The following is a 12,879-nucleotide window of genomic DNA, read 5'->3' on the forward strand; positions in this document are numbered from 1 at the left end:
TGCGTCAGCTGGGCATGGGGATGGGGCACTGTGGTCCCCAGGGGGTGAGGATCCCCAGCTGGCACTGCATCCATCCCAGCTGGAGTGGGCTGGGAGCATGCTTGGCTCAAGAGCTGGCCCCAGACCCCACGGGCATGTCCATCGGCGCACCAAGAAGTGTTGGCATCTCCCCGTGAGCTCAGCTTTAATATCACACACCTCCTCCCCACCCCCCACCCCCCCCCCGGACATTGGTACACATATACATTTGCTGTATACAGATATATACAGAGAGCAGTGATATGCATGGGCACCACAAAGGCCACCCAGCAGCCCACAGCCCCCCCTGGGCCCCCACTCAGTGGGCACGTCCCCACTCAGCCCTGGGGCTGGGGGGAGGCAGGGACTGTGGACCCCTGGGAGACGACATTGCTTTCATAAAGCCTTTTGAGAGCGAGCATAGGCGAGCAGGAACCTTCTCTAACATAGCACCATCCTCAGGGTTTCCCGACAGGCTGGGATTAGACCAATGTGCTGCTGGCAGGCGTGCGAGCTGGAGGGTACCACATGGAGAAAGCCTCCAGCCCCCCCGCAGGTCTTTGCCAAACCATCACCACCGCAAAAGGGGAACCGGGTCCTGTTTGAGGTTAAGGTGAAATTTATTCAGATGGAGCTGGTTGCAGGACAGGGGGTGAGGGATGCCAGGGGGTGAGGGATGCCAGGGGGTGAGGGATGCCATACAGGGAGGCACCACCTGGCCCAGGGATACAGGCAGTGACCCCTGGCAGAGAGCAGGGGGAGATTTTGAGGACCCGTGGTGGATGCAGGGAAGGGGAGGAGGGTGTTAGATGACGGAAGGGGAGCGCAACCATGCCAAGTCCCAGCTCAACTCCCAGGCAGCTGGAGAGTGGGCATGGGGCCAAGTGCTGTCCCATTGGCAGCAAATAAGTTAAAAATCAAACTGGGAACAGCCCAGGAAACCTGCAGGTGGGAAAGGGGGTTAAGAGCTTTGGGGGAGGGGGGGTGAGGTGGGGGTGTTACCATTTGATGAAAATTTCACCTTAACAGATAATAAAACTGATATGAAAGGAAAAACCCGTGAGCAGCAATAAGACACGTTAGAATAGCACCAAGTTCCTGCTGGGGGCTGGTGGGCATGCTGCCCCTGCCACTGTAGGCAGCCCAGCCCCAGCTGGGGTGGCAGCCAGGCCCCCCCACTGCCAGGTGGCCCTGTCTGCTGGGACACTGCCCACACCTACACCTTCGGCTGCCCTCCCACCTTGCTGCCGGCAACGCCGCGGGCATCTGCAGAGAGAAGTGAGGCGATGTCAGAGCCGAGGCAGGGGACAGCATTGTCCCCCTGGCTCTGGGTCAGCCGAGCCCACAGCACCAGGTGGGGATGGTGCCAGCCCTGCCAGTGCCGGTGGCCGTGCTGTGCCATGCCTACCTGTCCCTGAGTGCTGCCCGCAGTGCAGCTCACACTCCTCCTTGCTGTCAAAGCGGTTGAGGTTGCCCCGGCAGCCGCTGTAGACAAAGGGCCGGCACTCTGTGACTCTTTGGTTGTAGTACCACCGCAGCGTGTAGCGCTGGCAGTCCCCCTCATCCAGCGGCAGGCTGCAGGGCTCGGCTGTGGGGGCAAACGGCAGTGGTGAGGGCAGGCAGGAGCTGGCAGCGGAGGCAGCCAGATCTGCTTGGCAGAGAAGCAGAAACCCCAGAAGGGGAAGGCAGGGAATGGTTCCCAGCTGAGTGCAGGTAGGGTTGGCTGGAGGGGACATCTCCATGCCCTGCCCAAGAGCTGAGAGTGAGGGCAGGAGACTCTCTGGGCAAGCCTTCTACAAGGGGAAGCTCCCAGCAAAGGCTGGAGACAGAGCTGGGAGAGAGGTGGCACAGGGACATGACAGCCACAGTATCCCTTGGAAGGGTACAGGAGGGACCCTCTGCATGCTGCTGCTGCCACCAGGGCTTCCCTGCTCTCCTGGGGACTTTGGGATCACTCTTGTGGTGACCAGGAGCACAGGATACCTGCTAGGGCAGCAGATCTCACCAGCCCAGCAAACCACCTGTCACTGCCACTTACGGCTTTGGTCGGGGGACAGAGCATGAGGGTCTGCATGGCATGGGCAGCACAGTGCTGGGATGGGGAACATACACCCCACCTGGATGCCAGCAAGAGGGCTGCAAATCCCAAATCACCCCAGTGGGTGCGGGGACCCACTGCCAGATGGGATGTGAAGGCATCACCCCAGAAAAGCCTGGGCAGCTTCACAGTTGCCCCTACTGGGTCCATCCTTGGTGCCAGGTGGGTGCAGGGAAGCTCACCACCCATCGTGGGCTGCTCCGAGCTGTCCATCTCTGGGACCTCATCATAGTCCTCGTCATCCCCATACATGTTCTCGTACTCGAGGTCATCGGTGTCGAGCATGACCCGCCTGTCCTGCCCTGGGAGACAGCGCTGAGCGTGAGCAGCCCTCGCCTCCCCCTCCATCCTGCTCCCCCCAGCCACAGCCCCGGCTCTGCACATGCCTGCACACACATCTGCATGCCTGCACGCACACACACACACTCCTTGACACCCTCTCCCCTCCCCACTCTTTAATTAAAGCCTCCTGGGACCGGCAGCACAGCCACTGATGGATTATTCCTCAGTGCCTACGAGCGGAGCTCCGGGACGTAACCAGCCACACACATGGAGCAGGGGAAAAGGGGGACGACGACTAAAAGCACAGAGATGACACTCACCCTCCTCTTCCTCCGTGTGTGACAACTTGAGCACAGGGACTTCATGAGCGCTGCCAGCAGGGAATGGGCGGGTGGGGAAGAGCCCTGTGAGAAGAAAGGACACAGCGCAAGTATCAGGGAGGAGGTGATGGGGCCTGGGCACTTTCCCCCTGTCTCCCGGGGGAAACCACCCCTTGCAGGTGTGGAGCAGCCCAGCACTGCCCTGGCACTGCTGCAGTGTGCTGGGTACATGGCCAGGGGTGGGGGACCTACAGACAGCCCCTCCTACTGCACCACAGACCAAGACTGCTGGGGTCTCCCAGAGGAGGGACAGGCAGGAGGAGCTGCTGTCCAGTGAGACAGTGCCCACTGGGAGCCCAGCAGGATGGGGATAAAGATGGGTACAGGGGGGCACGTGCCCATGGGGCCGGATCTTGTATATCCCCTGAGCTCTCCATCACCTGTTTGGCCATGCTCCCTCTCCTGGCGGACGATTCTTCCTCCTCCCTGGGCAGAGTGGAGGCTGCTCCTGGCCTGAGCCCCCCAGCCTCCTTGGAGAGAAAGCACCCACCTCATTCCAGTCCACCCCTTGGACTGGAATCCCTCCATCCCACTCCTCCATCCCACCCTCCCCTCCACCAGTCTTGGCCCCTGCAAGCCTGCCTGCCCCAGCTCCAACACTCAAGCATGGATGGGCCGCAGTCCCCGTGGTCCCTTCTCGACTGGGCAGACCCTGGCAGCACCCAGACCCCATTGGCACCATCCCGAGCCAGCTTCCCCTGGGAGATCCCTGCTGCGCCATGACTTCTGCCATGCACCATCCCTCCTTCCTGCACATGGTCCCCCGCTGATGCTGGCCCTGACTGAGGAGGTCCCAAAGGGTCCCAGCCACCTCCAGCACTCCCAAAAACAGCAGCACACCTGGGTGCCAGGACCCCTTTGGTGTCACATTTGTGGGGCGGGGGGGTAGGAAGAGAGAGTCACAACCTGAGTGCTCACGTGAATCCAGGCGCCGAGGGAAGTTGCCGCCACAGGCTGCAGGAGAGACGAGGCAGGGGGTCAGGGGCAGTGGGGGCCAGACCCCCAGCCCCAGGGCAGCAGTGGGGGATGCTCACCACAGTGCTGGCTCATCTCCTGTCTGACGAAGGCGCGGATTTCCTCCTCCTGCCAGGCACATGGAGGGGCGAAGGACCCACATCGTAACAGGGGATGGTGCAGTTAGAGAAGAAGAAAAACCCTTTCCCCAGGCCCCAGAAGAGCCCGGAGGTGGGGGAAGCCCCTCTATCAGTAGCAGTGGGACAGATCTGGCATCTCTTCCCACCCCGCCGACCCGAGTGCCATGAACCTGAGCCGTCTCCCCCCTAGCTCCTTACCGTCATGGCCGGCTCCCCCTTCTCCCCACGGAGACCCTGTGTGCCAGGACTGCCCTAGGGACAAGCAGAAGGGAGGTGGGAGGCTGACCCCAGCTGGGGCTCGCCCAGGCAGGGCCAGGCACCCAGTCACCCACCTGCTCTCCTCTCTCGCCGGGGATGCCAGGCACACCACGAGCCCCTGGCACCGACTGCCCAGGGGGTCCTCTCTCCCCCTGCAAAGGACACACGCTTGGGATCTGGCTGGCGGCTCTGGAGCCTCTCTGCTCTCCCCGGAGCCATGCATGTGCTGCTTTCCCTGTCCCCGCACCCCAGGGATGCCTGTGCAGGTGGGGGTGGGGACAGGGACGGGTCCAGTCCAGCCACAGGACAAGCAGGTTCCCAACTCCCCAGGGTCCCATCCACTGGGCAGGGGGGCACAAGGGAGGACCTCTAAGCCAGCAAGCTGGCAGAGCAGGGAGAGAGCTGGGACATGGCTCCTGATGCCACCAACTCCTCACTCACTCTGGGGGCCCTCCCTTCTTCATGACGCCCGGACGGGGACCAGCAACCCATGGCAGGCACTCACCTTCTGTCCCTGTATGCCCTCAGGACCTCGTGGGCCAACGCTCCCTGGGGGCCCGGGGGGACCAGGAGCCCCGTCACTACCCCGGGGACCGGGGCCACCGATAATGCCTGGGGCGCCCTGTGGGAGAGCAGAGGGTGAGGCTGGGGGTGTGGGAGCCCCCCAGCCCCAGAGCAGGCGCCATGGGCATCCTCCAATCCCACAGCTGAACATTGCCAAAGCATTGGCACCGGTGCCTTCTTGTGAAGAGTGGGGATTTGTTGTCACTTATAGTTTAGTAATGTAATTTAGAGCAGCACTGGACCGCTCTTCCGGGAACATCAGGCTCTGATGTTCTTCTGACCAAGGCCGGATGCTGGCAAAAGCAATGTGGTGCAACACATTCCGTCCCTTTCCAGTCTGCTCACCCGGTCTCCTTTCTCCCCCTGGTCTCCTTTGGCTCCCTGTTGCCCATCGAATCCCCGGTCACCCTGTGAAGAGGAAGAAGCAGGCAGCCGGGGACAGGCAGACAGGGACAGGCAGCTGGGGAAGGCAGCAGGGGACAGGCAGCAGGGGACAGGCAGCCAGCCGAGTGGCTGAAGTGCCAGCACAGCTTTTCCCAGCACCGCCCTGACCTACCTTGGGTCCCATGAGCCCCTCCTTCCCAGGGATGCCCGGTGGTCCCGACAGACCCAGCTCTCCCTGGGGGACAAAGCAGATGTCTGTCAGCCACCAGTCACGCATTCCCATCCCACCGCGGTGTCAGTGTGGTGCTTACCGGCTCGCCTTTCCTCCCCGGCAGCCCTGAGCGCCCCGGGATCCCTGGTTGTCCCTACAGCAGGCAGAAGAGAGGCAGGGCAGTCAGTCCTGCACCCCTCAGTGCTCATCCCAGAGCTGTGGGCAGAGGAGGGGACCCCATGCCCCTGCTGCGGAGCCTCAACCATTTCCTTGAGCCTCCAGCCTCAACCATTTCCCTGCTCCTCCCGGCTGGCAGAGGGGATCCAAAGGACTGCAGCCCCCAGGCACCATCCGGGCTCCTGCGGCACCCCGCATGTACCCACTCACCTTCTCACCCTTGTCCCCATCGAGGCCACAGGCGCCTTTCATTCCTCGATCACCCTGCGAGAATGAGGAGGGGAGTCAGAGCCACACCGAGCCAGTGTGGGTCCTGGCCAGGAGAGCACTGGCAGACAGAGGAGCCAACCCACCTTGGGGCCACGCATGCCCAAGGGTCCTGTGTCCCCCTTCTCTCCCCGGGCTCCGGGGATCCCATCACGGCCAGGCTGACCCTGCAGGAGACCACACAGCGTGACGGGGGTCCACTCCTGCCCCACAGAGGGGTGGCAGTGGCACTGAGACACAGCTCCTCACCGGCTCGCCAGGCTCTCCTGACGCTCCAACCTCTCCCTGGAGAAGGCAAAGGCATCAGTTAGGGCCAGTGAGAGGGACAGTGCCCCCAGCAGCCCCCAGCAGTGGGGGGTGCCCCGGTTCTTACCTTCTGCCCACCAGGGCCGCGTGCCCCAGGGAAGCCCGTGGAGCCCTTCTCACCTTGCTCGCCCCTCGCGCCCTGTAAGCAGAAACCCAGATCAACACAGGGGAAGAGGGAGAGCTCTGGCCATGGCATGGACACAGCGTGGCCATAGTAGCTTCTAAGGCCGGCTTCAGCAGCTCCCTTTAGCAAGGTGCCAAACACCATGTCAGGCTGCCCATGCGGCACAGGGATGCCATCATGCCCTGGTCCCTCTGCCCATCACCCCATCAACAGCCCTCTATGGTCCCCAACCCAGCAGCCCCCAGCCCCCCACAAGTTCCACCAGGCCCATACCTTCTCTCCAGGTATGCCTTGCTCCCCCTTGTCCCCCTTGTCCCCTTCCGTGCCCTTCAGACCACGTTCTCCCTGCAAAGGGGGAAACACAGGGAGGGGTCAGCGGATGGGGAGACGCTCAGACACACATCAGGGTAGGGAGGACAGATTGCCCCAGGGCAGGGACATGGGGGTCTGTAGGGTGACTGAAGGAGAGGGGACCACATGCTCCGTGAGGGAGGGTCTCTCAGCAGTGAGAAGCCCCTCCAGCTCTTCTGGTAGGCGGAGATGTGGGAGGGGTGTCCTCTGCCACTTGGGAGAGGGGGTGCAGGATCAAATCCATAGGGCTCAGAGCTGCTCTTCACCGGGAGCAGGGTAGGCAGGGTCTTGGGGAGGGGAATGGACAGGAAATCCCCCGCCCCTCAGGACAAGGGGGACAACACAGAGGGGGACAGGGAGGATGGGGGCAGCTCTTACCGGCTCCCCCTTGTTGCCCCGTGCTCCAATGGGCCCTTCCACCACCACAGTATCACCCTACAAACCCAAAGGAGAGAGGTGGGTGTGAGTGGGAGGGTCAACGCTGCTGCCCACCCTCCTGCTGCTCCCTGCCCCGGGGACTCACCTTGTCTCCTTTGGGCCCCGGGGCCCCAACATCTCCCTGCAAGGAAGAGAAGATGGTGAGATGCTGTAAGGATGTGTGTCGCAGGGAACCCCAATTCCTGGGGGTGCATCGTTCAATCCCCTGGCTCTCCAGCCCCCAGGGTTCCTTACCTTGTCCCCGCGCTCCCCCCGGTTCCCAGGCAAGCCCTGTAGGAGAGAGAAGGGTGGTCAGGAAGGATCCCAGCTGGGGGGTGCAGCCAAGAAGGGGGGTATTTACCGCCGGCCCACGATCCCCTTCTGGTCCTGGACGCCCGTCTTCACCCTGCAAGAAGAAGGGGATAGGAAAAGGGACTCTGGGATGGGGACACCCCCATTGTCACCCCACCCTGGGGACAGGTGTGGTGCTGGCTCACTGTCCCTTCAAGGTTGCACCGTGGGATTTCCTGTCCCCAGGACACTGAGAGGGATGCGGGGGGAACTCTGGTGATACCTACCCGTGGCCCTGGGTCTCCACGCTCGCCTCTAGCTCCTGGCAGCCCGGCTCCTGGAGCGCCCTGCCGAGGGGAAGGCAAGAGCTCATCCCTGTCTTTGCTGCCCATTGCTCCTCCACACACACTAGGGGACACCCACAGACCCCCCAGTGCCCTGGGTGCCGGGCACAGAGCAAGCTCCCGGGTGCCACCATCCAGAGTGGTTTCAGCATCACCCAGGGGTGGCTGCAGCAGGGATACCCCATGAGATGAGCAGCCCCACTCCCCTCATGCTATAGGTCTGTCCCCTGTCTTACCTTGTCACCCTTCAGGCCAGAGGCTCCTTGTATGCCCTAAAAGAAAGGAGAGGGGTGAGCAAGCCACAGGAGGAAGGTGATGCTGGGCACCCCACAAAGCATCCCTGGGGCTCCCACAGCGGCTCCCACCCTGTGTCAGAACCCTCAGCAACCCCCAGCCCCAGGGCTGGGAAGGAGCAGGGTAGGTCCCCATCACCCTGCCCAAGCTGGTGGGGCAGCCAGGGCAGAGCTTTCCCCCCCGAGGGACACTGTGGCACCAGAGCCCCGTACTCACAGCTGGCCCTGGGGGCCCTGCAGGTCCCGGTGGTCCAGATGTGCCATCTCTCCCAGGAAAGCCGATCAAACCCTGGCAGGGAAATACTGGTGAGCAGGCAGGGGCCATGTCCAGGAGTCGGTGGGGCTTGCAGGGATCCCCATGGTGCTGCCCAAGGGTCTGGGGTCACCCAGACCAGTGAAAGCGAGCGCTGGCCATAGCATTTACCCTCTCTCCCGGGGGACCAGGGGGGCCAGGCTGCCCACTGTCCCCTCTCAGGCCAGGCTGTCCTGGCGTCCCAGCGATGCCTGCTAAGCCTGGGGGTCCTGGTGGTCCTGGCAAGCCAATGTCACCCTGGAGCAGGGAAGAAAAAGATGGGGCCTGTGAAAACAGTCCCTTGGGAGAATGCTTCTCCCTCAGCCAGCCAAGCCAGGGCAGTACCCAGGTGCTGGGGGCATGGTGAAAGCCAGTGTGACATGGGGACAGGGGTTACCTTCAAGCCTGGAGGCCCGTCCTGTCCTGGTGGTCCCCGTACACCGACACCCGGTGATCCCTGTGTGATGGCAGAGAGCACACAGTGTGTCCCCCAGCTAGCAGGTATGGGAGTGCTGAGGGCACTGTGCCACCTACAGTGGCCCCCCCAGAGCTGGAGAGCAACCCACACCCCTGGGACCAGGGGACACTTACCTTCTCCCCTTTGGCTCCTGACGATCCCTTGGCTCCCTGTGAAGACATCAAGTCACAGCAAAGGGCTGGACAGTGGGTGGCAGGGGCACAGGTCCCACTCCCAGCAGCATCCGCTGCCCCCAGCATCCACCCCCCAGTCCCCATGTGCCTCCTACTCACATCTTCCCCAGGATCTCCTGGCTCCCCAAATCGTCCTGCCTCCCCCTGGCAGGGGGAAACAAGCAAAAAGCAATGGCATGTCATGATGCATGGTGGGGAGCAGCTGTGGCCAGACCCCCCTGCCATGAGCAGGCAGCCAGGGAGCTCACGGCCACCATGGCCCCCTCACCACCGGCCCCCCAAGCAGTGCTCACCTTCTCGCCCTTGGGGCCTGGCAAGCCTCGATCACCTTTGGAGCCCTGCTAGGGGGGAGAGTGGCGTTAGGGAAGAGGGGTGGCCACAGGGCTGGCTTGTCCTCCAGAAGTCAGGGGGTGGTGGTAGGGGGGATAAGGTTAATGGGGGTGATGAGGTTAATAGGGGGGACAGGGTTAGTGGGGCCAACTCACGGGCTCTCCCAGCAGCACGCCCTCCAGCAGCGCCGGCTCACCCTGCAGTGACACGTGGATGCTCAGACATGCCAGCAGCAGGTGCCAGCACCCTGTGGACCCCTGCCCATCCCAGCCCTGGTGGCTTCGGCAGCAACCAGGGGTGGGTGTCCCTCCGCCTCCCACCCTGGCTCCTTACCTTCTCGCCTTTGGCACCGGGAGGGCCAGCAATGGCCTGGGGCACAGAGGAGAAAGGGGATAGGTGAGCAGGGCTGTATGGTGATGCTACCCCTCATCCCAGCCCAGGAACACTGGGGAAGCTGCCGGCCACTGCGGAGGCAGCTCTGCACTAACCTGCCCCGGTGCTCCGGCATCCCCTGGCTCTCCCTTGGGACCAGCAGGGCCCGAAGGTCCCGGCACACCCTGGTAAAAGCAGCACAGCCCTCAGCCTCAGCTGCAGACATCCCAGGCTGAGCCCCATGGGACTGCAGCTGGGATCGGTCGGGGTGAGAAGCAACGTACCATCTTCCCAGGCATCCCTGCTTCACCATCCTTCCCTGGAACGCCGTCCCTGCCCGGCACACCCGGCTTCCCGCTCTCCCCCTGCAGGCAGTAAGAACGGGGCTGGGGCATGGGGGTCCACAGCCCCGCAAGCAGCCCAGAGTGCCCACACTGATGGCAGCTGGGCAGAGGGGACAATACACTCACCACTTGTCCTGGCAGCCCGGGGACACCCGGTGGGCCCTGCAAGGGAGACATCAGCAGAAATCAAGTGGCAGCCCAGGCACCCGGAATGGCCAAGGGGCAGGTTGGGAGGGGACTGCAAATACCTACCCCTGGGCCAGGGGGACCGGGAGGGCCGGGCAGCCCCATGTTGCCCTGGGGACCGGGCAAGCCCTGCAATGGAAACAGCCACATGAGAGAGGGGATGGCACAGCCAGGACCGTGGCTGCCCCCACAGAAAGGTGCATGGTGGGTGGGCTGGCCAGCTTTGGGGGGAGGTGAATGGTTTTGGGGGTCCAGGTGGGTGCTGGTGGGGAGGGCAGGAGTGCTCACCCGGATGCCGGAGCCAGGTTCCCCTGGATCACCCTGCGAAGAGCATGCCCATGTCAGTCCCACCACCCCAACCCACCAGCCATCACAGCCACGGCCACGTCACCGCGCCTGCCATGGGGCTGGCTGGATCCAGGAGTGAAGCCAGCCTGAAATGTCCCTCCCTCCAGCCCAAAATGTCCTGAAATGTGGCCCTTCCAAACCTGGCAAGGCACCACTTTCATCTACCAGGTGACAAGTAGTGATGCCGATGCCATACCTTGGTCCCAGCTGGGCCCTGGGTCCCTGGTGGGCCAGCGCTGCCCTGCAGGGGACAAGGGGACACTATGTTGAGGTGGTGCTTGCTGGTGGCACAGGACAGGGATGGGGCAGCAGGGCAGCACAGTCCCAGTACTGCCCACCCACTCCCTGCCCTGGCTGATGTCCCCTTTGCATGACAGTCCCAGCACTCCTTACCGGAGGTCCTGGGGGTCCTGGGTCTCCCTGGCTGCCCTGAAAGGAGGAAGAGATCGGGTCACTGCAGGGATGGGTTTTCCCTGGTGGGTGCATGGTGTTTCCCCTGGGAGAGGAGACCCAGACAGTGCCAGCAGCTCTGGTAAGCACCCACACCAAGTGAGGACAAGCCTGGCCAGCTCCTGGCAAGACGCCTGGGGCCAAGCACCCACCCAGCAAGCGGCAGGTGGCAGAGTGACATGGGGGGCACACAGACACCTACCGGGCGTCCCAGCACGCCGGGGAAGCCTGGCAAGCCCTGCAAAGAACTATGTCAGAGCGAGCAGGCGAGCGGGAGCCTGCCACCCCCAAGCAGCCCTGCCTGCCCCCCAGGGATGCCCCCCATTCCTGGTGTGTGGTATCCAGCCCAAGGTATTTAAGGAGGGAGGTGGGGGTGGGCCAGGAGGTTCCCTAAAGCCCTGGAGACCCTGCACAGAGGGAAAGGAGGTGAACAAGATGTGAATGCACCTGCTGGTGCTGGTGGTGGCTGGTATGGGACCACAGGACCTTGCCCGCACCCCAGTGTGCATCCCCCCACCATGTCCCCACTCACCGGCTTCCCCTCGGGGCCAGCCAGCCCTCTCTCACCCGGGAGGCCCTGGAGCAAGAGATGGGGCTGGGGTCAGGGCCAGGCGGGGGACAGGGTCAGCGCCAAGTTGTGGGGACAGTGTGGTACTCACCGGGGCACCGTCCCTGCCCTTCTCACCAGGATCCCCTCGCTCGCCCCGCGGGCCACCTTCACCCTGCAGTGAGGACAGGAATAGGGTCGTAGGACAGGCAGGGACCTTTCTGTCACCCCCCGGGGTCTGCTGACACCCAAAGAGGGGTGCCCCCAGCAGTGCCCCTGCCTGGGGCTCCATATGGCTGCCCTATCAGTAGCAGGAGACTTACGACCACAGACCTTATCTCCTTTGGGTCCCCGCTCGCCCTCGGCTCCAGGCTCGCCCTGTGTTGGTGAGAAGACAGATGCCATCAGCCCTTGCTGCCCTGCCCCCCCTGGGGATGCTCACCCTAACACCACCCTCAGTCCCAGTCCAGCTCTTCACATTGACCCCAGCTCGGTTGCCTTGGCCACCCCACTCCTTTCTCCCCAGACACGCACCTTCGCTCCCTTGGGTCCAGCGGGGCCGCGCTCGCCTGGGAAGCCCATCAGGCTGCCCTCCACCACGTCTGCCTGCGGGCAGGGCACAGTCAGGGACAGCACCCAGAGGACCACAGGAAGATCCCCCAGGGGCACAGCCCTCCTCGAGCCCCTATGCCAGGGGACTGGATGTGGCCACCCATCCCCAGAGGTGCAGGCTGCCACCCCTTGGGGATGGTCCCAAGCAGCAGCCATCACCTACCTTGGGCCCTGGGGGGCCTTGGGGGCCAGGCAAACCGTCTCTGCCCTGGTTGGGGGGAGAAAAATAGGTCGAGTATCAAAGGGACAGCAAGGTACAGGGGGAGCAGAGCCATCCTGGTATGGCCACTCCTGGCCCCCATAGGGCATCCTCCGTCCCCCAGAGAGCCCCCTGTCCCTCCAAGAGGTACACAGCACGGGGCGGGCAGAGGGGACCATGTCCCCATCCCAGCTCACCTGTTCACCCCGGTCACCCTTCTCACCCCGGTCGCCCTGGGAAAACAACGTGGTGGCCATCACAGGGCTGTCCCCAAGCCCCTGGACCAGGTCCCCCAGCCCTCACCCCATGCCTCCGCACACACTCACCTTCTCGCCGGGCCGCCCGGCCTCCCCCAGCTCCCCGGCCCGTCCTGGCACGCCAGGGATTCCTGGCTTGCCAGGCTCCCCCGGCTGCCCAGACGGCCCCTCGGGACCCCGCTCACCCACAGCACGGCCTGTGGGGCCCTGGGGGCCAGGGGCACCTGGGTCCCCTTTGTCACCTTTGGGTCCTCGTTCACCAGGGAAGCCTAAGGAGCCCTGCAAAACATAACGCCGTGCTGCCAGAGCCAGCCCTGCGCCGTGGGCTGTCAGTCCTCCCAGAGCATCCCTGGGCTGAGCCGGCTGCATGGCCCCCCCAGCCAGCCTGGATAGGGTGACAGCAGGGCAATGTGTTTGGGCATGGCTTCACGC

General features: G+C 63.6%; 1 protein-coding gene across 1 annotated transcript in view; it reads right to left on the reverse strand.

The window, feature by feature from the left end:
* Window positions 1-1,234: 1,234 nt before the first annotated feature.
* COL7A1 (collagen type VII alpha 1 chain) overlaps window positions 1,235-12,879 on the reverse strand; it is a 41,764-nt gene continuing 30,119 nt past the window's right edge. Inside the window, 47 exon segments of the mRNA XM_074151684.1 lie at window positions 1,235-1,284; window positions 1,427-1,606; window positions 2,299-2,418; window positions 2,719-2,802; window positions 3,159-3,248; window positions 3,685-3,732; window positions 3,813-3,861; window positions 4,071-4,124; window positions 4,205-4,282; window positions 4,636-4,752; window positions 5,040-5,102; window positions 5,251-5,313; window positions 5,390-5,443; window positions 5,677-5,730; window positions 5,820-5,900; window positions 5,983-6,018; window positions 6,107-6,178; window positions 6,437-6,508; window positions 6,893-6,949; window positions 7,038-7,073; window positions 7,187-7,222; window positions 7,293-7,337; window positions 7,510-7,569; window positions 7,803-7,838; window positions 8,077-8,148; window positions 8,284-8,409; window positions 8,549-8,608; window positions 8,743-8,778; window positions 8,902-8,946; window positions 9,096-9,140; window positions 9,288-9,329; window positions 9,466-9,501; window positions 9,621-9,689; window positions 9,789-9,869; window positions 9,975-10,010; window positions 10,101-10,163; window positions 10,323-10,355; window positions 10,579-10,623; window positions 10,776-10,811; window positions 11,035-11,070; window positions 11,365-11,409; window positions 11,492-11,554; window positions 11,713-11,757; window positions 11,914-11,985; window positions 12,155-12,199; window positions 12,388-12,423; window positions 12,517-12,726. Of these exon segments, the coding sequence (XP_074007785.1) occupies window positions 1,235-1,284; window positions 1,427-1,606; window positions 2,299-2,418; window positions 2,719-2,802; window positions 3,159-3,248; window positions 3,685-3,732; window positions 3,813-3,861; window positions 4,071-4,124; window positions 4,205-4,282; window positions 4,636-4,752; window positions 5,040-5,102; window positions 5,251-5,313; window positions 5,390-5,443; window positions 5,677-5,730; window positions 5,820-5,900; window positions 5,983-6,018; window positions 6,107-6,178; window positions 6,437-6,508; window positions 6,893-6,949; window positions 7,038-7,073; window positions 7,187-7,222; window positions 7,293-7,337; window positions 7,510-7,569; window positions 7,803-7,838; window positions 8,077-8,148; window positions 8,284-8,409; window positions 8,549-8,608; window positions 8,743-8,778; window positions 8,902-8,946; window positions 9,096-9,140; window positions 9,288-9,329; window positions 9,466-9,501; window positions 9,621-9,689; window positions 9,789-9,869; window positions 9,975-10,010; window positions 10,101-10,163; window positions 10,323-10,355; window positions 10,579-10,623; window positions 10,776-10,811; window positions 11,035-11,070; window positions 11,365-11,409; window positions 11,492-11,554; window positions 11,713-11,757; window positions 11,914-11,985; window positions 12,155-12,199; window positions 12,388-12,423; window positions 12,517-12,726 (3,012 nt within the window).

Source organism: Numenius arquata, chromosome 8, assembly GCF_964106895.1.
Source record: "Numenius arquata chromosome 8, bNumArq3.hap1.1, whole genome shotgun sequence".
Lineage (NCBI taxonomy): Eukaryota > Metazoa > Chordata > Aves > Charadriiformes > Scolopacidae > Numenius > Numenius arquata.